At 38.1% G+C, this 21,229-nt stretch overlaps 1 protein-coding gene across 4 annotated transcripts in view; it reads right to left on the minus strand.

Moving 5' to 3' along the window:
* The window catches only part of LUZP2 (leucine zipper protein 2), a 351,835-nt gene extending 335,347 nt beyond the window's left edge, over positions 1–16,488 (minus strand). For 3 of the 4 annotated variants that reach the window (XM_053925801.2, XM_024558957.4, XM_024558956.4), the window contains exon 1: positions 16,091–16,488. In XM_053925801.2, the coding sequence (XP_053781776.1) occupies positions 16,091–16,359 (269 nt within the window). In that variant the 5' untranslated portion in view covers positions 16,360–16,488. The remainder of the gene's footprint in view (positions 1–16,090) is intronic. The other variant, XM_053925802.1, reaches the window with a different exon arrangement.
* Between the last annotated feature and the right edge of the window lie 4,741 nt (positions 16,489–21,229).

The raw sequence follows: 21,229 nt of genomic DNA on the forward strand, positions 1-21,229 counted from the left end.
GGCTCCTCAAATGACACCAAAGTCATTTATGTGACATACTCTAATCCAAATTCTTAAAACCAGAAGAAGGGGAATTTTTAAGTACAGAAAATGGGCAAATTGCCCATCTATTTTTCGCACTTTATTTATAAGCCGTGATTTTGAACTTTATTGATATTATTATTGCTATTGTTATTATTTAATCTTTGTTCTGTGTATACACTGATGTTCTCTTCCAGAAATTTGCTTTCCCAAGCATAAGTTTTGCCTGACTACTTCTAAGTGTTGAAACCCATAGAAAAGTCATTTACTTCTGTGACATCTTCTACAAACCCCTCCTCTCTTTTCTTAGAGGTGGAGAACTTGACACTTCTGTTTGGACAGTTGGTGTTACTCACATGCTCCCAAGGGTCCCTCGTGCAAGCACTGAACATTATTTCCTGGCATGCCCACACATTCGCCTATTTGTAAATAATAATAAATCAATTATCACTTATTAAAAAATCAAATCAAATGTACATATTCTCATTTGATATTAAACTAACAAATTACCAAGTTACTACTCTTATTAGTTGACAAAAGTGTCATTTATAGCTCAGGGGTCCGTGGGTTCAGGAGACTAAACCTCTCCTCCAGGAAGACAATAAGTTATGGAAGACGTGGTCTCTCCAGCAGAACTACCCACCTCCCTCCTCTTACCTAACACATCCCCGGCTACTGGGCACAGTATATGAGTCCATACTTCACTCCACGATGAATGTACAACACTTAAAAGAGAGGCCCTGGGTTAACTGGGTCAATGCCCAAGAATTTATGACTGGCTTCCTGGCTCTAGTCTCTACCCAAAAATCTAGGAAACAGCAGAAAACTGACCTCCCAGCAACCTTCGCTTGCTCTTTAGAGCTCAAACCAGCAGAAAATCTTACTGACAGTCATTGTTCACTTTATCTTTTGGTCTTATTAACAGCTCATTTACTCTCCTTTTGGAGATTTCAGATGCAAAGTCTGAAAGATAAAAAACTCAAGTTTTATGCTCAACTCTAAATGGTATTAGCAGACCCCACCCATTTCTTGGTATTGTGAATTTGGATTTCCTTGACCTGTACAGCCCAACAGAACTGTTCTCACCTGAGGGGCTTATTCCAGAAGGATTGCTTTCTCCAACACTAGAGGGGAGAGTTTTTTTTTAATAACCCACCCCCCAAAAAATTGTCCCAGTCATTAGTTTCATGTAACACTGCTGTGTTATCACACCCTCATCTCAATATCCTTAACAGTATCCAACAGCAGCAACAAAAGAATGCAAAATCTAACTACAGAATTATGTTTATAATTTTCTTTATATAAACAGCAACAATTCAGCTGGTTCCATAAAAACGTGTCACCATACCAACCCCCCCAAAGTGAAATACATAACCATCTAGTTGCAAATTGAGCTCTCGGGAGGCAGAGATATGCTCTTATTATGTGTTTTCCCTTCATGCCTTAGCAGGCCTTCCTCATTCCATGCTTCAGTCTCTTCAGTCTATCCTCTTCTCAATTCCCCTAAGACGTAGAGGCTCTTCATTTGTTCAAGGTCACTCAGGTAGAGGCCGTTCAATTGTTCAAGGTCACTCAGCGTTAAGGCAGGGTCACTCAGCTGCAAGGCAAGGTCACTCACTTGAATCCCTTCTTCTCATATTACTATATCTCAGTTTCACTAAGGATGAGGAATAAGGGACCCATTATCACCAACTATCTCCTCCTTCTGTTAGTTTGTCTTATATGTCCTTTTTACTGCCAGAAAAAGATTTATATATATATATATATAAATAAAACAACAGAAAATAGTCACTGTCTGCCTATTCAGTGGGAGACTTCTCTTTCACCAGTCCAACCTCTTCCAAAAACTGTAGCGCAGAGCCACTGATACACCACAGGCAACTGTTTGCGGGCACTGTGCTCACCAAATGTTATCCTTCAAACATTCTATTTTTCAAAGGTCTGTTTTGTTTGTTTTCCCCAAAAATGTGCTTCTTATTATAAAACACAGCCAGGAAATCCTGATGATACTTGCATAATGTACAGTACCTGCTCACATCACAACGCTGAATAAGCTTCATTCTCACTTGGTCCTCCACTTAGCATTCTGCCTGGAGATGTTTCAATTCCCAGCCTGTCACCTTTTCATCACTTCTTTCAGATAAACACTCTCTATACTCAGCGTCTGAAAGGTTACAGGTAGACAAAAGCTGGTGTTTTCCTGAAAGAGCAATTTACTCTTTTTTACCAGAATTTAACCTTTGCTTCGTACTAATTAGATGCGTCCACTAGATTCCATCGTGCAACCTAGACTTTGGAGTCAGAGTCTAAGGTTCAAATCCTGGCCCTGACTTGTAGCTATAAGAGATGATGGACAGAGAGGAGGAAAAGACAAAACTATATAGGTTGTGTTACACATGTCCTGAGCATATTAAAAAAAATGTGTTTTCCTTTTAGTTCTTTAAAGAGACAGTCACAATAGAAGCATGATTTAGAAGTGGCTATTGATAAGTTTGTGTTTTCCTAATATCTGAAAGTGCTGTAAGACAGTGTTGGTCCGGAACAAATCTCTGCATTGCTATATAACTATAAAAGTCAAATGTAACAAAATTTTACCAATGATTGCTATAAAATCATGACTAACATCTTATGATTCTGAAGGTTTTCTTTTATGTATAGATATTTCTAGCTCAGACATGATCAAATCTTTTTTGAATTAAAAAACAGTCAAAAGTGACTTCATTTTTTATTTGGCACAGAAGCAATTACAATTTTTATTTATTTATGTTTCAGAGAAATTTGTGATTTTTTCCCTGAATATATTGCCCAGACAAAAAAAGGCTATGAGTCTCAGCTTCCCTTTCATCTGGGCACAACCATCTACTTCTAACAAATGAGAAGTATTTGTACAGGAAAGACGGTATGTCTTTCTCTCGAGCTGCTGTTCGAAAGGATGACCTGAGCATCAGCAGCCCCCTTGGGCCGTGATGGCCAGGGCCTGAGCAGAGCAGAGAGCTGGAAAGAGCCTGGGTCCCTGCTGACATGCATAGTGGGCACAGGGCCTCGGGTCCATAATACGTGTAGGGGCCCACAAATTAAATTTAAATTTAAAAATAAACTCTTAGGTTAAATAAACATAATATTAATATATTAATCTATAACACATAGTATTTATATTAATATGTAACATAGTCACAAACTGTAGTTACATAAATACTTAAAGGAGGAAGGAGTTGAGGAAGGTAAAAGTGTCCAAGGCCCACAAAAGGTATCACACAGCCCTGCATGCTGACCATGGAGAATGAACCAGCCCTGCATTTCCTTCCTACTTCTATGTAGCTCATGTGAGAAAGAGGTAAACTCTTATCTTGCTTAAGGAACTATAATCTAGAGTTTACCAACACATCCAAGACACTGAATCTTTAGGATGCAAACCATGTATGACACAACAGGTCAAAGGCTGCACACGCACCACTTCCTTTCATCCTGCCAGCCTGGTAGCTTTGCTTCATCTTCCAAAAATGAACACAAGCAGCATCACAATCTACAACCAGTCACGCTTGCCCTGACGGGGTGCTCGGTTGGTTGGAACGTCTCCCAGTACACCACCAGGTTTCTGGTTCGATCCTGGCCAGGAACACGACTAGGTTGCAGACTCAGTCCCCAGTGGAAGAGCATAGGGGAGGCAAGTGATTTATGTTTCTCTCTCAGATCAAGGTCTCTCTCTCTCTCTCTCTCTCTCTCTCTCTCTCTCTCTCTCTCTCTCATCAGTAAACAATATCCTTAGGTGAGGATATAAAACATAAAAAAATAAAAATAAAACCAGGTGTCTCTTAGTCACCAGACTCTGTCCTTCCCTTAAGGCACAGGAACTAGCCTAAGGCATGTTACAAATTGCATTTTTTTGTTTCCCAAAAATGTATATGTTGAACCCCAACCCTCACTGGGATAAGGGTAAGATGTGGGGCCTTTGAAGGTGGAGCTCTCATGAGGAGACCAGTGCCCTTATAAAAAGAGCCCCTGGAGTGTGCTTCCTCTGTCTGCATTCCATCGCATAGTGATGCAACAAGAACACAGCCGTCTGAAAACCAGGAAGAGTTCTCTCAGTTAACGTTGGATTTGTAGCACCTTGATCTTGGACGTCCCAGCCTCCAGAACTGTGAGAAATAAAGGTTTGTTATTTAAGCCACCCAGTCTATGTTATAGCAGCCCATGCTGACTAAGACAAGGCAACTCTGCATCCTTTAGGCCCCAATTTGATGTCCCAAACAAGCTTTTATACTCTGGGAAAATGGGACTCAGCTCTTGGTCTGGGCCACCTAGCTGTCATCACTACATCCTTATCGAGAAATGGGGTTATTACTAATTTCTGCACAGGGTGATAAAAATGTATGAGCATGTGTAAAAATTTAAATGTAGATCCTATAAAATATCAGATATTATATCTTCATCACATGATGCCTAATCAGAATTTCTTTGATATGTTGTCAATTCAGTAAAGAGTACATGGGAAAAATGGGCATACCATTAAATTCTCAGGACTAATTCCTCTTACGGAGGAAAGTGAACATACGTGAATCACTGTAATGAAGAGTGGAGCCAAACCAGCCATGGTGTGTTACCACACAAAACCTATTTTCATGGATAAGTTATCAGAATACTGTAAAATATCTATGTGTAATATATGATTTATTAAAATAGTATATATTATAATATGCACCATGTATACCATATAGTATATATTATATACACATATGCTTATATGCATAAACATACATATATCTATGTGTGTTAATTATTGGGACATGAAATCAAGTCATTTTTTAAGATATTAATTTTGGGATGAATGTGTCAGCCTACAAAGGGGTTAAATCTTGAACAGAGGTCTGACTGTACTGTATGTACTTTGTACTCACAGGACCATCTTCTGACTACCAGTGAAAGCACTTCAACTTCCTGATGAAAACCTCTGGCTTTCATTATTAATAATAATAATAACTATTATTATTATTTCAGTCTTCTAAATAGATTGAGTTCAAATGATTTGTGTCTCTTGCCCTTCACATCTATAAAACAAAGGTGATACCATTTGTGACATGGGGATGCTGTGAGGGTTTCCGACGAAGGGGCATAAAGTTCACGTGTGCCGGACCCCCCGGCTCATGCAGCCATGTTCGTACATGACACCAGATCCTGCTTTCCACTAGTCCGCACGTGGTTCTCCACGGCTCCTTCGTTTCTCAGTTACTTCCTAAATGCCTGACACCAAAATATTTTGGTGTTAACTTTTATTGTCTAAGGATCCTCACTTGGATGCTTACACCTTTAAATCACAGGTTCAGATTCCACCTCTACATTTTAGTAATCTTGTTACTTTAGATATATGAACTTCTTTAATCTACAAAGTACCTTCACAAGTATGGAGAAACATTAATAAGGTAACCCTAGAGAACTATGTATAAAAGGAAAAGAAACAGTAACTTGAACTACTGCTATACATTTTAAAAATTAAATTACAAGTCCAGGCAGTTGAGCTGGCTACCTGGGATCACAAAGGTAGAAGGTGCTGAGGTGCAACTAGCATGCAGGTCAGTCTGATCCCCACCGCAGTTCAGGGGTGGGTGCCACGTGGAGCCAGGCGGCACCACACTGTCGTTCACTGAGGGGGCATTGGCAAACAACATCCATAAATAAACACAATATTATACAAATATACGATTACTTTCACAATAAAAACTAGATAAAATAAACATTATTTTAGTTAGAACTTTTTAAAAAGAGAATCTTCTGTCATCTTCGGTTGTCAATTTAGAGGATACCTGCCAAGAAGTTACATTTTTCTTTCCTCCTCCTCCTGAATAAATCAGAACCCACAAATAAAGCTGACACAGTCTGACACTGGCGCATCCCAGTGCTTTATATCACGCACTAGGAGGTGCTGTGGCATAGTGAATTTAAATTCATTATAGCATTTGAATTTAAAATCTACTACCTACCAGTTTATAACCGTGGGCAAGTAATCTAACCCCTATTTGCCTTAGTTTCCTGACATATAAAATGGAGGCAACATTGGTATAACCACCTCAGAAGTTCACTGTGAGGAGAACTAACTGCTATGGTGAAAGGGGAAAAGAATTAAAGCAATATGGCTGGCATCGTTGAACATTCTGTTTAATACAAAAAAAAAATTTATTGAGTGAATTTGTTTTCCTAATCATGCAAAATCAACTGCTGCTAATGGGAATGATTGGGGGACAGGAAATCAAAACGTTATTTTTACAAGGCTTAAATATGACTTCTTCTTGGTCCAAAAATTCAGATTCCCTGTCCCAAGAAGAAAACAACAAGCATTTATATAGCTTCATGTTCAGGTCTTGGTTTTCATTGCCTCTTTCTCATGAAGAAGTGAATTCATCACTTCAGGTGGGAGGGAGAGTTAGGTTTCATTTTTTTCAGTGTATTCATAGATTCCACCTTGATGGCAACTGCTTTCTAAATAGAGCACGCCCCTGATATATCCATGTAATACAGTTTTATATCATTTAGTTTATTTGAGTATTTTCCTCAGCCCTTTGCAGAAAGGCATACTAGGCATAGAATTACTTTCATGTAACTTGACTGACAATGCAGACTGATACATGGCAAGATACTCCCTTATTAAATTTATTTATATACATGTGAAAAATAGCTGTGATTTTTGCCAAAACATCACCATCATTCCAAACTCCTGACTTCAGCTGCAATTTCCATGCTGAGTAAATGCCAAAGAGATCAAGGTGTTCTAGACTTTATAGTGCTTCAATACCAAAGCCGTGGTTTCCCAGCTATCACATGCTTCAGAAGTATTCGAGTTCCACATTAAGTGAAAATTATTCGGCTCCTTCCTCAAATAACCTAATTGAATATATTTAGGATAGGGACCAGGAAGTTGTCTTCTTAACAGGCATTTTTGGTGACTCTCATTTGCGCCCATGAAGAGTGTACTTTGAGAGACATTGATTCTGAGGAGACGTTTGTTTTCTACAGAGAAACATTGAACTTAGCTGGCAAACTTTTGTATTGTATTTACAGCAAAGGTTTCCATTGGGCCAGCCTTAAAAATAATGAATTTTTTTGGCTAATTTATTTTAAGAATACATTTATGTAGGCATAAAAAATATAATTATTTGCCAGCGTGGTTTAGTTTCAGCATTGTTATTTGTGTTACACATTATCATTTTTCCTCAGTGTGCATTTGTACCAAGACGAGTTGCTATAGGCAGTGCTACAGTTGCATTCAGAAAGCAATTCTCAGAAATGAGCTAGGCTCTGACCACTTTCCAGCTGGGAGAAATAGGCTAATCATTTAATATGTTCAAAAACTCTGTCTCCTAGTGATAAAACATATATAAGTATAATGCATTCCAAGGAAGCAAGGGATAAATGACAAGGAGTAATGATCTAGCTTCCAGAAGAACTAGTCCCCACAAATATTGGCTAAACCTATAACTTACATATTGTATAAAAAAAAGACCAAATGAAATAATGATACATATAAAATGTACAAAATGGATTCAATATCTTTCAATATATTTCTAACTTGTCGTATAAGAAAAAAAAAAGTCTGCCTCCATTTTTTTTATGTGAACTTCTTGATTGTGGAATGACCTCGCATTTCACTTTATGGCACCTGAAGGAAAAAGTTGCATGCTCTTCACAACAGAAAGCTTCCTCAGCCACATCTGCTTCTTCCCAACGTGTTCCTTCAATTTCTCATGCATGTTTTGTTTCTTTTTGGTTTCCCCCTCTTTCCCAGCCAATACTTAGAGTTTACTTTACTGCAAAAACCAGCAACTAGTGACTGCAAGCATTAGAAAGAAAAGAAAATTAAAAATAGAAACCAATAAAAACAGGAAATCGAGTCTTGGGGAATTTTCCTTTCCACTCCTACCATTTCTGCCCAATCACAGAGCATTCAAAAAGCCCTCTGCCGTCCCAGCCCCTTCTTCTCTACCGTTCTGTGGAGATCAGGAGCAACCTCACCCATTACAAGACCAGCTAATTATAAAAGTCCAGAACCCTCAACTTGTCAAAAGGTTTGTTTGTATCTGAGTCCAAGACATATTTCTTAGATCCTGACATCTTTAGGTAAACAAAAAAATTAACCTCCTTTAAATTAATGTGATTAATTACATTAATGTGATATTGTAGCAATATAAATTGATAACTATATTCAATGCTTAACCATATTAAGCAACCTAATTCAGAGCTTTCAGATTTAAAATGGAAGCTAGGTCAGGTCATACATGTTTGTCTTATTTTTCTTGGCAATGTTACAGGTGTTTACATCAGCTCTTCTAACTGGGATTGGTTAGGATGATCATCTTGGCCTCAAATTGTCTGCATGAACTTGGAGGAAAAAAATATTAGGTTTTATTTCTTTGTGCTGGACACTATTCTTTATATACACTAGCTTATTCAATCCTCTTGAAAAATCTTTGAAAGAGGCACTCATCTCTTCTTTATTGATGAGAAAAATATGGCTAAGAAATGTTAATTGACATTTCCAGGTCATGTAGCTGGTAAGGCTGATTCAAAGGCTGCTTGATTCCATATTCTTTGGCTTTAACCCATGTGACAAGGCAAACATCTCCTGTAACCCCTGCCCCATTAACCAGCTACTCGCTGAGTAAGTGTTTCTAGATGCTCAAGAGTTCTGTTTTGAATCAATCAAAAGGGAAATAAATTAGAAACACTTATAACCCTCTTGAGGATAGGCAGAAGAAAGTCACAAGAAAAGTCACATTCTCTATAGGGACAGGAGAGGAAGGCTGGCCTAGAATCTGCATGAGCTTTTGCCAATACCATAGTTCAGCTGCAAGGACTCCTTGGAAAGGCAGCAAGTCCTTGCAGATTGTCCACTGCATTTTTTCCCTAAAGGTCATTCACTGGGCTCAATTGCCTCCTCATCTTGTCTCCGGAAGAATCTTATCAGAAAATACACCATGGCTCTATTATTTTGGCTGTACTAGTGAAGAACTTTATAATTTACTTAATTTTATTTTTAATAAAATCATTAAATTAAGTGTTGATTGCTTAAGATGTCCAATATAAAAGCAACCCACTAAGTTGTAATCTTTATGTAAAGTAATAGCTAATAAGCCTAGGATATCCTGAGGGACAATAAGCACAGTTATATGCTTGTACTAAGATAGAACTTAAATACATTCTTGAACCCTAAATGTTGGCTACTATTACTTTCCCATTTATAGATAAGAAATATAAGTCTCAGAGTGATTTGGAAACCTATTCAAAGGCAAAGAACTTGTGATATGTACATGTAAGATGAAATCTGTGACCACCTAACCCTAAAAATTTTATATGACTATAAATTACTCATCAGCCCTAACAAAAATATAGAGACATGAAAACCAAATGAAAAGGTATGTCACCCTACATTAAAGCTATAAGTGAACATATTTAATACCTCATCTCTGTAACAGAGTTAAGTATGCTGCCCATTGAACAACACCACACAGCTGCAAAATAAACTTAATAGGTAAGAAATATATAAGCAAATGTCTAGATAAGAAATGCATTTATAAGAAATAGTTGCAATGAAAAACATCTCAAAGGCACCAAAAATGTTATCTTACAATACAACTGCGAGATCAACAGGAACCCTTGAGAGGTAAACTGTGTGCAAATGTAAGAACTCATAAATGATTCTGCTTTGGGTTTTGAAAATGACCTAGCATCTTTTTTTAGACCAGCTCATTCTTCAGCCAACAACTGAATACAGGCAAACAAACGGTGTTCAACAACTATAATTCCATTTGACACCAGCCTGTTGTTCTATGTTAATTACATGTGTTCAGAGAATCAGTTTTAAAATTACTTTATACTCCACAGTAATTATAATATCTGTGGATACACTGTAGGCACCAACTGTACACATGCGGCTTGACTACAGAAGAGATGTATCATGGGCAGCAGCCAAACGATAGCACACAAATCAGATTGGGGCACGTTCTAGGTGGTTGTTTCTGTTGCCTTCTGTGAACTTAGATAAGTCTCAGCTGCTCTGGACCTCAGTTTTCTCACTTCCAAAAGGAAGGACTTTGGACTTTGCACAACCACGTAAGTACACTCCAAGAAATTAAAAAACCCGAAAGCAACACCAAAAAGGTCGGGCATAATTATAAAGCAATAACAATCTATCATATAACAATGTTTCCTAGTGTTTATAAAATCAATCACAGAGCTCAATTCAGTTGGTTGACTTTCAGTTTGCATCTGAATGGAATGGTTTACTTTTGATATTTCTTTGCCTCCTATAATCATGAAGCAAAGTTCTTAGATGTCCCAGCAAACACGTGTCCTTTAACTGATGCAAACTTAATATGATCTATGCCTTTTACTTCCCCTGAGCAGCAAACTATACTTTGTGCTAGATTGACAAATGTCAACACACAATCACATACACAGTAATTTATGGGACAAATATATATATTTTTTATTCGGTAATTAGAATTTCATGGCACAGTTGTACACAGTTTATGATGAAGTATGCAAAACTAGTTGAGATTAGATGATCTCTAAAGTGTCTTTCAAAACTGAGTTAGTATAAAATCCTTTTTATGTAGTAATTCTGAAGCCATATAACAAACAGAATGGCTTCTTCTATATCAGTGGTTCTCAAATTATTCTCAATAGTAGGAAGAAAATCTCAATGTTACCTTTACTTCCCTTGATTTTTCAAAATGTCTGTACCTCATGGATTTCTAATACCTGATGAAAGCCATGAACAAGCAGAAAATGAAGTTGTAGAAATTTTTCTGTCAACCCTGCCTATGTAGTTGGAAAGCATCCGTTTTTATTCATTGACACCTGTGCATAGGGCTTTGAATTGATATTAGGATTCATGAGATGTAAATGCAATTAGATTTAAAATAGATAGACAAGTAACTAAACATATACTTTTGTGATAAATCACATTCTGTGTGACTAAGTTAAATTTTGCAATTTTTCACGGTGCTCCAAAGCACACAGCACCTTTCCTCCAGGCATTTGCCACCAAAACGCTTTTGACAGAGTCAGCCCAGTTAGCAGGAGATCCTCACTGCCTCTCCCGCTGCCTCTCCTCTTTGCTAACAATTTCTTTCTTTTGGATGATGACGATGAGTCTTGCTAAATTTGTGTCATCCAATTGACTTGTATCCAAGTTTGCTCCCATTCTGCTCTGCCCAGATCACAGACACAAAGACTTCATGAAAATAGAAATAACAACATAGTAACAGCTGCACAGTCACTCTGTTGAGCATCACTGTGTCCCAGGGAGTATGGTAAAGTTTTTTCTAGATGAACTCATTTAGTCTTTACGACACCCTCTCAAGTAGTTTATACGAGTACTTTTGATTTTCTATGTAAGAAAAACAGATAGAGACGGTAAGCGATTTTCCTAATATCACATAACCAGCAAGTGTTGTACAATAGTAAAGTCAATTATGAAATATTATTTCTCTCCTGGTTCTTGGAAAACAGAAGTTACTTCCTATACTCCTTAACTGGCATTATTTACTCTTTCCTCTATTCACACTTGGAACTTTGTTTAAAATATTTCTTGTTATTTGTCCAATTTCATATTATATATCATTATTTCTGTGCATGACTAGATTATAAGGATTTGTACTTATAACTGATGTATTGTTATATTGCCCTGATGCTTTATGCAATAACTGATTCATTGCAGGCACACTTTTAACACATGATAATGAAAACATCAAAGATATCTCTAAAGGTTATAGTAACAAATTAAAATGGACTTTTTTGAATTTTCCAAAGAAAACTTTGTAGTGAACATTATTTGTGTAATCAGGTTATTTAATTACTTAGCACTATTTGTTAATGGGATTTGCCTCTAGAAGTCAGTCAAAAGCAGGCACACCCCCCCACACACACACAAACACAAGCACTCTCATAACACACATGAAAAAAATATCGTTCCATTAGAACCACATACCTCTCAGCAGTTTCAGTACGTTTTGCTTGCTGGTTGGTAGGTGATAGGTCAAGTTCTTTCTTTCAATTACATAGAAAGTCTATGAACACTGCACACTCAACCCATAAATGATTGAGGTTTACCTTTCATTAGTCATAAGGAGAATTTAATCTACAAATATAATGCCCAAATAAGTCATTTTAAAAACTGCTATTGGACATTGGCAACTAAGGACCAAAATTGAAATCTGACAAGTCAAGATAGTTGCTTGTTAATATCTTCTTAACCTAGAAAGACATTTATCTAACTCCATTACACAGAGTGTTAATTCTTATCACAAAAGAACATGTGTGGGGTCAGATTAAATGTGTGTGTGTGGCAAGACACGCTACATACAGGGTTGGGAAAATAATTCCAGGTTACCACAGACCCAGTTGGGGGATGCTTCCTACATCAAATATGATTGCTTAAAAATAAAAAAAATAAATAAAAACTTTGGGGCTTATTATATGCTTATTGTGATGCCTGTCTTTCCTTTATCCTGTAAATCAAATTGATTCTCAGGACAGATAAAAGCACGATGCCAGTAGGAGCCTGGGGTATCTTTACACATAGTAGCCTCTTACAATAGATTCCAAAGTGAACATGTGGTGTGACTGCTGATCTGAGTGCCCAGTAGAGACCTACGAGGTGACTCCTATTGGGAGGATCATAAGCAACCATCTGCTTAAAGTTCTTGCTCGAAGGAAAACCATCAGAAGTCAGTAGACCTTCACCCCTCCCCCGCCATGCTCCTCTCCCCATTAAGTCACTTAAAACTCAATAAACCAAGGGCATCAAGAGTAGAATCACAGCATAAAGGAACAGAGGTTCAGCAATCTAAAGCACAAGGCTTCTCCAGCACTCCATGGGTCCCTTTTCACCAGGAACTTCTAAAGATTTTTTTTTACCCTACTATTCCTTTCTGTACCTATAGTACTTCTTTCTAAAGTGAATTGCTGGCTGCGTTGGAATTGCAATTTAATGCTTCTACAGAATGAGGCTATTTAAAAAGTACATTCTACTCTGACGCTATTAAACCAACACATTTGTTTTCTTTGACCACATTTATTTGTACACAGGTTAAATGTTTCTTTATTAACTCCATTAATTATAACATTATTTGAATTTTCTGAATGTATGTGTACTTTCTAAACAGAAGAGACAATGTACCAGAAAATTAAATTGCTCTTTTTAATTCTGTGGAGTTTACCAGTAAGATAGTTAATTCTTGGCTATTGTGGAAGGTGAACATTTAGTTTTCTTTCAAAATATCGATATTGTTCACTATGGTAAAAAATTATGGAATTTTTGTGCTTCAGCATCTTAAGTTGCTATAAAAGGTGAAAATGAGAAGCAAACACAAACCAAAAGGTATTCAAAAACTCATATTTAAAAGGCAGAGTTGTTTTAGAGTTTTCATCCCTGTGGAAGAATACTACTGCTTATAGTAACTCTTGAATTGCAACATTTGTTTTGGTGAGCACATTCCTGTATTTTAAAACAGAACTGAACTTTAAACCTATTGGAAAGATAATAGCAAGTACTAAAGAGCTAGGCCCGGAGAAAGAGATGTTGAAACAGATACATTTTTTCAACAAGAGTCTCAGATCTACATTTCTCACACTTGAAAAAGAACTTGATGATTGCAGACAAGTGATAAAGACTATAGAAAAATCGAGCAAGGGCCACACTCTGCTAATGCCTTCAACATGGTCTTAGTATGTGAAATACCATTTACTTCACAGATAGGACCACTGACTAAGATACTAAGTGTACGAAAGTCTTGCGCTAGAAAATCCACTGTCACAGGTGGCCATGGCTGAGCTACACCGTTTTTCTCAGCAGGACAATAAACTCACCTCTGCTAATACAACTGTTCTCACAAACCTGTATAGCTTAGATTCTAACTTGCACATTAACCATATGTCTACACAACTCTTAAGTGTTGCTAAGAGAATGGCCTTCTATTAGAGTTCATTAAAACATAATCTCTTCTTGCAAAATGACATCCTGATAATACCATATTCATTTTTTAATTTGTTCACAGTCACAAAGTAATCTGGATAGCCAGTAAAATAAATTGCTGTGGAGTAATTGCAATAACAAGACATGCCACTGATTATGGGCTTACTTTATTAAGCCCACCATGCTCTTTTTGTTGGGAAAGTAAGAAGAAGAATCTAAAGAAGTGTCACAATTTTCAAATACAACCAACACTGAAGAAGTTTCATATCTAAAGTAATCTAGGTTGACTAATTCTAATATTTGTTGTAATCAAGGTGTTGACTATTTTAAAAATTATTCTTAAAAATTACAACTTTCATAAAAGGGAAGATGATGGTTCTTTTTCTGTCTTTGTACTATCTAGCCACATCAAAACTTTGGAAGCTAGAGACTTTAGAGCTTTCTAAACCACTGAAAGTGCAGCATCCTTAAATATGAATGTGCTCTTGAAACACTAGAGATTTCAATGTCTTTAAAAATCGCTTTGGTCTAGGTGTTAACTGTTTAAATATTCATTATTTTATGTATATGTTGAGAAGCATCTACTTTAGCATCAAACTTTGAGAATTTCCTTTTTCTAGAAGACTCCACCAATAATTATTAAATTACAACATAAAAGTTCAGAGTAAATGACAAGACACTTCAAAGAATAACTGTAATGCACAATTTGCATTGAGTTGTTTACAGCTAACCACAAATATTAAAATGAGCTTTGTGATGGGAGCACATTATTATAATACTGGGTAGCAAAATGGTTATAAAATAACCTACATTTTTTTTTGAACCAAAGTGACCAGCAGCCTCAGAGAAATTAGAGAATACAACTTATTTCATTCTAGTCTGGGGAAATCACCTGGGCTTTGTTTGCAAGGCAAGACTAAGTTCCTCAACTCTTGGGGCTAACCCTCACAGTCCTCACTCTGAAAAGGAAACTTGGGTTATAAAAACCTAAAAGCAGATATGCAGATTAGGAATGGACTCAAGAATTGCACTGCCTTGGTGTTTCATATATAATGAGGTTTTTTTTCATACATTGAATTTCTGAATTAAATACAACCCTCTTATTCTCCCTTTCATTTTTCATCAGATACACAATCAGATAATGTTTCCATTCACATAGATTTGAAAAGCTTCTCATCCTGTGTGGGTTATTTTATTTTATAGTAGCCAAAGGAAAGAGGTTGCTGCCAATAGGATGCTAAGTGCATACAGAATAGAGGCTCAGTCTTGGGCCGTGAAACAGTTCACCCTTGTGCTGCTCTTGTGGAAGAGAAATACAAGCCCATCACCAACTTCGGGACTTGATGAACAGTGGGGAGTCACAAAACTCTTTTCAATCACTGTATTTTAAACCTCCACTTAAAATAGCTCCTCTGTGCTGGGGCTTAAAGTCCCATCTATGGTCAGTGATGAAGTACAGTGTGTAACTGTTTCTGCCTAGGGTCTCTGCATCAGCACGCTGAGAGTGTCTTCTAACTTTTAATCACCTTGTGTGCTCCTTAATTAGATCTTCCCACAAGATAACCAAATGAAAATGCCTCCCACGAGCCTACGCAAGACATAAAAACAGATATTTTACAAGTCCAGGAACTTTTGTGCCAGGATTACCATCTTCTGGGATTAACTATTTTTCTCTGGTTCTCTGAACCTTAAAATCACACACACTTGAGGAAGACGGAAGCTTTGTGACTATTGAGACAGCTCCAATGTAAAGACACCGCCTGGTGACAGTTCCCCCCTGTCTCTCTGTGCCCTTTATTGTGGTTGGTTACTGCGTGTTATCCTTCGCTATTACGAGAGCTGGAGGGAACAGGTCTTTGGAAGGGAAAGCTCTTGGTCCCCTCATGGGGGGCGATACTGAGACTTTAAGGACTGGGATAACTAGAAAAGGACTCTGCTCTCTCGAAAGGATTTCAGAAACCTAAAAACAGAGGGACCCTCTAACTTAGGTGGGGGGTGCAAACAGCTTAAGTGACTGTCCTTGGCCCCCACAGGTGATCTGCAGTAGGACCAACCCAGCAGCAGCGCCCCTTGCTAAAAGGTCCCTCACGCTCCTGGACTCACCTGGTGCTGAGGACCAGCGCAGGCAGGAGAGGCAGCAAGTAGTGCGCTGGACTGAATTTCATTCTGTCGCTTGCCAGGGTCCTCCTTCCCTTGTTGCCTTTGCTCTCCTTCGTCCTCCAGGTCCTGTCTCTCCTTGGTGCCGGACTCTCGGGCGGCGATAAGCTCTCTCCAGCAGCAGACGGAAAATGGACAAACGGACAGATGCCTTGCGAAGGCAGGGACTGAGAAGGGGGAGTATCTTTGGGAGTGATGTCACCAGCAGCGAACATTCCCTGCCCGGGATTGTTCGCGCGGCTCTACCGCTCCCGAGCCCCAGCCGGAGCCCGGAGGACGCGATGTCACTTGCGCTGGAGGCTGCGCGGGGGATTGGGAGGAGGTGCCCAGCAATGGCCTCTTGCGCTCCGGTCAACCGGCTGCGCTCACCCGTCTGCACACCCGCTCTGGGCTCACCATTTATTCCCGCTTGCCCGGAGGGTGGGGAGGGATGGGGCGGGGTCGAGGATGAGTCTAATTTGCCTGTAATTGCACCAGCATACTCCGCAGGAGGCACTGGGAAAGACCATCAGACGCTTAGATTACAGGCACATGTCTCTCACCTGCTGAAACAGTGTTTGGAAGAACGTTGCTCTGGAGAGAGTTTTCAAATATTTTTCTAATTAGCCATACATAATGGCTCGCCTGATGAGGATGGGAAGACAGCAGGAGTAAGCAGCCTCCAGAAATGTACACTGAGCCCATAATGCCTTCGCAAGCTTCTTAGTCTGCAAACGTGGACTGTAAGGAGGTTTCAGAACGTTAAGACGTCTTCTGCTTCTGGGTTTTGAAGATTTCTGACCTTGCTCTGATTTCAACATTTCCACTTGCACTAGCAGCTGGCAGTGGAGTTGGAGCTGGCGGCCCAACTTCCCTCACCTGAAGAGGTTTTTTTCTTGAGATGAGGAGACATTATTGAGAAATTCACCAAAATGTTAACAGTAATTAACTCGGAGTGGCGGCATTAAGAGGCAGAAAAATTTGTGTGATTTTGTTTTCTATATTTTCCAAATTTTCTAGACTGGACAGCTTATATTTAAAACGTTACTTTGAAAAATTAATCAGTGGCATGAAATAACACATAACTCAAATGCAAAATAGCATTTGGCAAAAGCAATCATGGAAAACAGAGCAACTTCATCTACTGAGGTATTCCATTCTAGGGTCTTTACCACATGGTGCATTTGTGATATTCCAGCAAGATATCCTGGTTAAATAAATGTTTATAACACATTTCCTCATATATTATTTCACCCATATAATGGGTGGTCTTACACCCATTATAGAGATGAGGAAACTGAAAACCATCAAGATCTGAACTGGATTACTCTTATTTTTTAACAAAGAATGGGTTCTTCTAAAGTTTAAACTGTTGCCTGGAACATCACACCCAACACAACTAGCCCAGTGACTAACACAGAGTTGATGTTCAGCAAAGGTGGAGATGTACCAAAGGCCTATGAGGCAAAGGATTATGGTCTTCAGGAATTCCTATCCAGAAGGTTCAGCTCATATTCCATTACTCAGGGGCAAGCCAGGTAGAGTAAAATTTGGGTTAAGCATCTCCTTTAACCTACTTTTATAAAGACAGTGTTCATAGGAAAAGTACTTGTGTTATAAAGCTTTATTTTAAAGAGGGTAAAAGTTTAAAGAACCAACCACCTAATTTACTGATTCTTTTCTTTTAAGGGGATTGAAGTTTAAAACATTTGTAGAGAGCAGATATTGCTGTCAAACCCCAGGCCACTGAAATGGATGAGTAATATCTCTTGCAAACTGCACGCCAGCCCCTTGGCAATAGTAAGATCCACAGCAGATATAACGAGGCATACAAGTATAGAAATCAGCTTGCTTGTGAATAGCATGTTATTTAAATGGAAAGATGGCACTACACTTTGCTAAAACAGAACTCTGACTCCAAAGGAAAACATGTATTTCAGTTTGTTCTTGCCAGAATTGTCTAATAATAGATTCCCTGCTCAGTTTGGAAGGTGACCATCGAGTTGCATACTCAACAAAGACATATGACGATACTTCGTGATAAAAATGTGTGTATACTAGGAAATAACACATATTTGTAGAACACATTTTTGTTTACACAAGATGGATTTCATTATCTGTGCCCTAATTATAGGACCTAAGTATGATACTCATTTTTATCATTCTTCTCTTTTGCAACTGAGGTGACAAATTCGAAGTGGTTAAGTAAATCCTCATTGTCACTCAGTAACCTGCATAGTGGAGATGGAACTCAAATTTGCTCCGCATCATTTCAAAACACTTGTTTTCTTTGGGAAAAGGTTTTGTTAAATATATCTGTGTAATAAAAGACTTTCCTTGTCCTAAAATGTGTTATTTATTACATGGACAACATAAAAAAACAAACTACTGTAAATTGTCAACCAAGAAAGGGAAGTATTGGAATGAACTTTTTTTTAGCCTGCCTTATGCTTATGTTGTACCTCTGAACTGAATGCCAATGGTTATGCTGAACCTCTGTATTGAATGCCAATAAAGAGCCACAAGATCTATTGGCCTTTATGCATGTCTGCAAGCAGACAAAGGAGACCTCACACTTAGAAGGGCAGAAGAGCATCAGGGAAGCATAACTCGGAAGGGGAACCTAAGCGAGATCTCAGAAACTCCTGCAGATTTATAGGACTGAAGTATTCTGAATTCTAGTATAGATCTGCCTCTCAGCAGAAGTCTTTTCTTCTTGGGGAATTACAAGACCATAAGTCTCTATTATAACTCAAATCCAGAATTAACTTCATGGCTTCAGAGATTTGGTGCATACATGGTAAAGATTCAGCAGTGCAGACAGGAGGTTCACTTAGCTCAAACCGCTCTACCTGAGCTGAGTCCTAACACGGAGCTCAGCAAAAGTTGTTTACAGTAACTACACTCAAGTCTGGATAAAAACATCAAGAAAGCGCGTGCAATTACACTGAAAGGCTAGTCTCCATAAAATGCAAGGATTGGAGACACTGAGAATCTTAAAAAGAAAAACAAAAAGAGCTTTATTAAGATTTAATTCAGGTACCCAAAATTTCAGCATTATAAAGTGTATAATTCAGTGTTTTTTCAAACATTATCACAAGGTTATAAAATTGTCACCATTATCTAACTCCAGAACATTTTCCTTACCCCCCATACCTGCTAGCAGTCACTTCTTGCCTGCAAGGTTTCTTTTGAGAAATCAGCTGATAGTCTTATGGGAACTCCTTTGTAGGTAACTGTTTCCTTTTCTCTTGCCACTTTTAAAATTCTCTCCATATCTTTCATCTTGGGTAATGTCATTATGATTTGCTTTGGTGTGTTCCTCCCTGGGTCCAGCTTCTTTGGGACTCTCTGAGCTTTCTGCACTTCCTGAAAGTCTATTTCCTTAGAGGAAGAGCAAGAAGTTGTGTTATTATTTTTTAATTATTGTATTGTTTTCCAGATAAACAACTTTAAACCTACTTTTGCCCCACCCTATAAAGGTATGTGTCCCATACAAAAACAAACAAACAAACAAAAAAGTAATAACAGACCAAACCCTATATCCTTTAGTTCCTTTGAGTCAAATTTAATGCATTGAATGACTTTGACTCACTGAATTTCCCCATCTTCTTGATATCATCCTGCTGGTTTATATGAATGGTGAGAAGTCTGTGCAAGAGCCCTGGAGTGGGACTTCTCCAAGAAGGAAAACGAACTCAGGAATTTACTAACTCATGCTCGTTGCCCTGGAAACAATCTTGTGCCCTCCTCTTTGTTGGCATCATTATGTACTTGAGTTATCCTGGGACTAGGTCTATTCACTTGAAGTAAGAAATAGATAAACACGGCAATAAAAAAATAGTTGTTTTGCTTCCTTTTATCCAAAGGCAGGAGATACATTGTAATCAGCTTTTGGCAAACAATTATACTGGGAATTCACCATAGTACTGAGACTTCAATAAATTCTTTTGTAAAGTGAAGAAGTCTTTTGCAAGGAACACAGCTATGCTTTAATCTATAAATCTTTAAGCTTCTTTTTGTTTTTAGTATTTTCATATTTTGCAGTATATCTACAAAGGCATCTGGGCTGACCAACCAACCCATTACCTGGATTAGTTAATGTCTACCTTCCTTTCTTGCTCAATGGTATTTCTTATTTTTTGGATTACATGCGTGCTTCCCTTTGTCACACACATTTGTATATCTCAGTGAATTTTTTCACGTGGATAAACTTCTCTCTTTTATTATTGTATCTCATTATGAAATCACTGACAAACCAAGATTGCTAAGGCATAGTTTTTCTTGCTCACTGTATGTAATGTTGGACATATGGTTTTCAAAGATCCTCTCATTCAAAATTATAATTAACTCAAAATATAATTAGTGATGAGAATTCTGCTTCCCAGCATAAAGGAATAATTGGTACCAGAGCTTTTCTCTTACTATAAAGAAATATACAATTTGAAAAAAATTTAAGTCATGACTATTTTCACACATTGAGAAACAGGAGGAGTTGGATCATAACAAGAAAGCCCACGCTCACACCAGCTTTCTCAACAGGCACGTTTTAACTACTATGGTACAGGAAGATGGAATACAAGAGAAACAATAGTCCTACTGAGATGAGGAGGCAAAATCAAAGTTTTCATCACTAAAGTTTCTAGGATTTGTGGAAAAATAGTAGCAGAGAAAGAAAAGCTTTGCATAAAACTTCAAAATTAATGAGGGCTTCACCATGGGTGCCCGGCCAAGGGCTGGGCTGCATAACCACAGACCAGACTCTGAAAGGCCCAGTTGTGCTAACCTGCAGATGCACTGAGGCTGGAATAGTGATACCAGCAGTAATTCTTTAGCTACTGTGAATAGTGGAATTTCCATCCAGCCAGAGTGGAAAACACCAAGAGCACTTTACAAACACACCAAGCATTTAGCTGAGATTCTAGAAATGCCAGGGTTAACAAGAAACAACAGGCCCAAAATGGAGTCACTTGTGCTAAACCCTATGTCTGCCAAGGAAGAATTAATTGCATTTTCAGCCTCTCCCAAGATTGTGACCTTTAACCAGTCAATCTGGAATTTCCTCATTAGCATTAGTGAAGTAATTGACCTGATAAGACTTTCCTA

The sequence above is a fragment of the Desmodus rotundus genome, chromosome 5 (assembly GCF_022682495.2).
Source record: "Desmodus rotundus isolate HL8 chromosome 5, HLdesRot8A.1, whole genome shotgun sequence".
Lineage (NCBI taxonomy): Eukaryota > Metazoa > Chordata > Mammalia > Chiroptera > Phyllostomidae > Desmodus > Desmodus rotundus.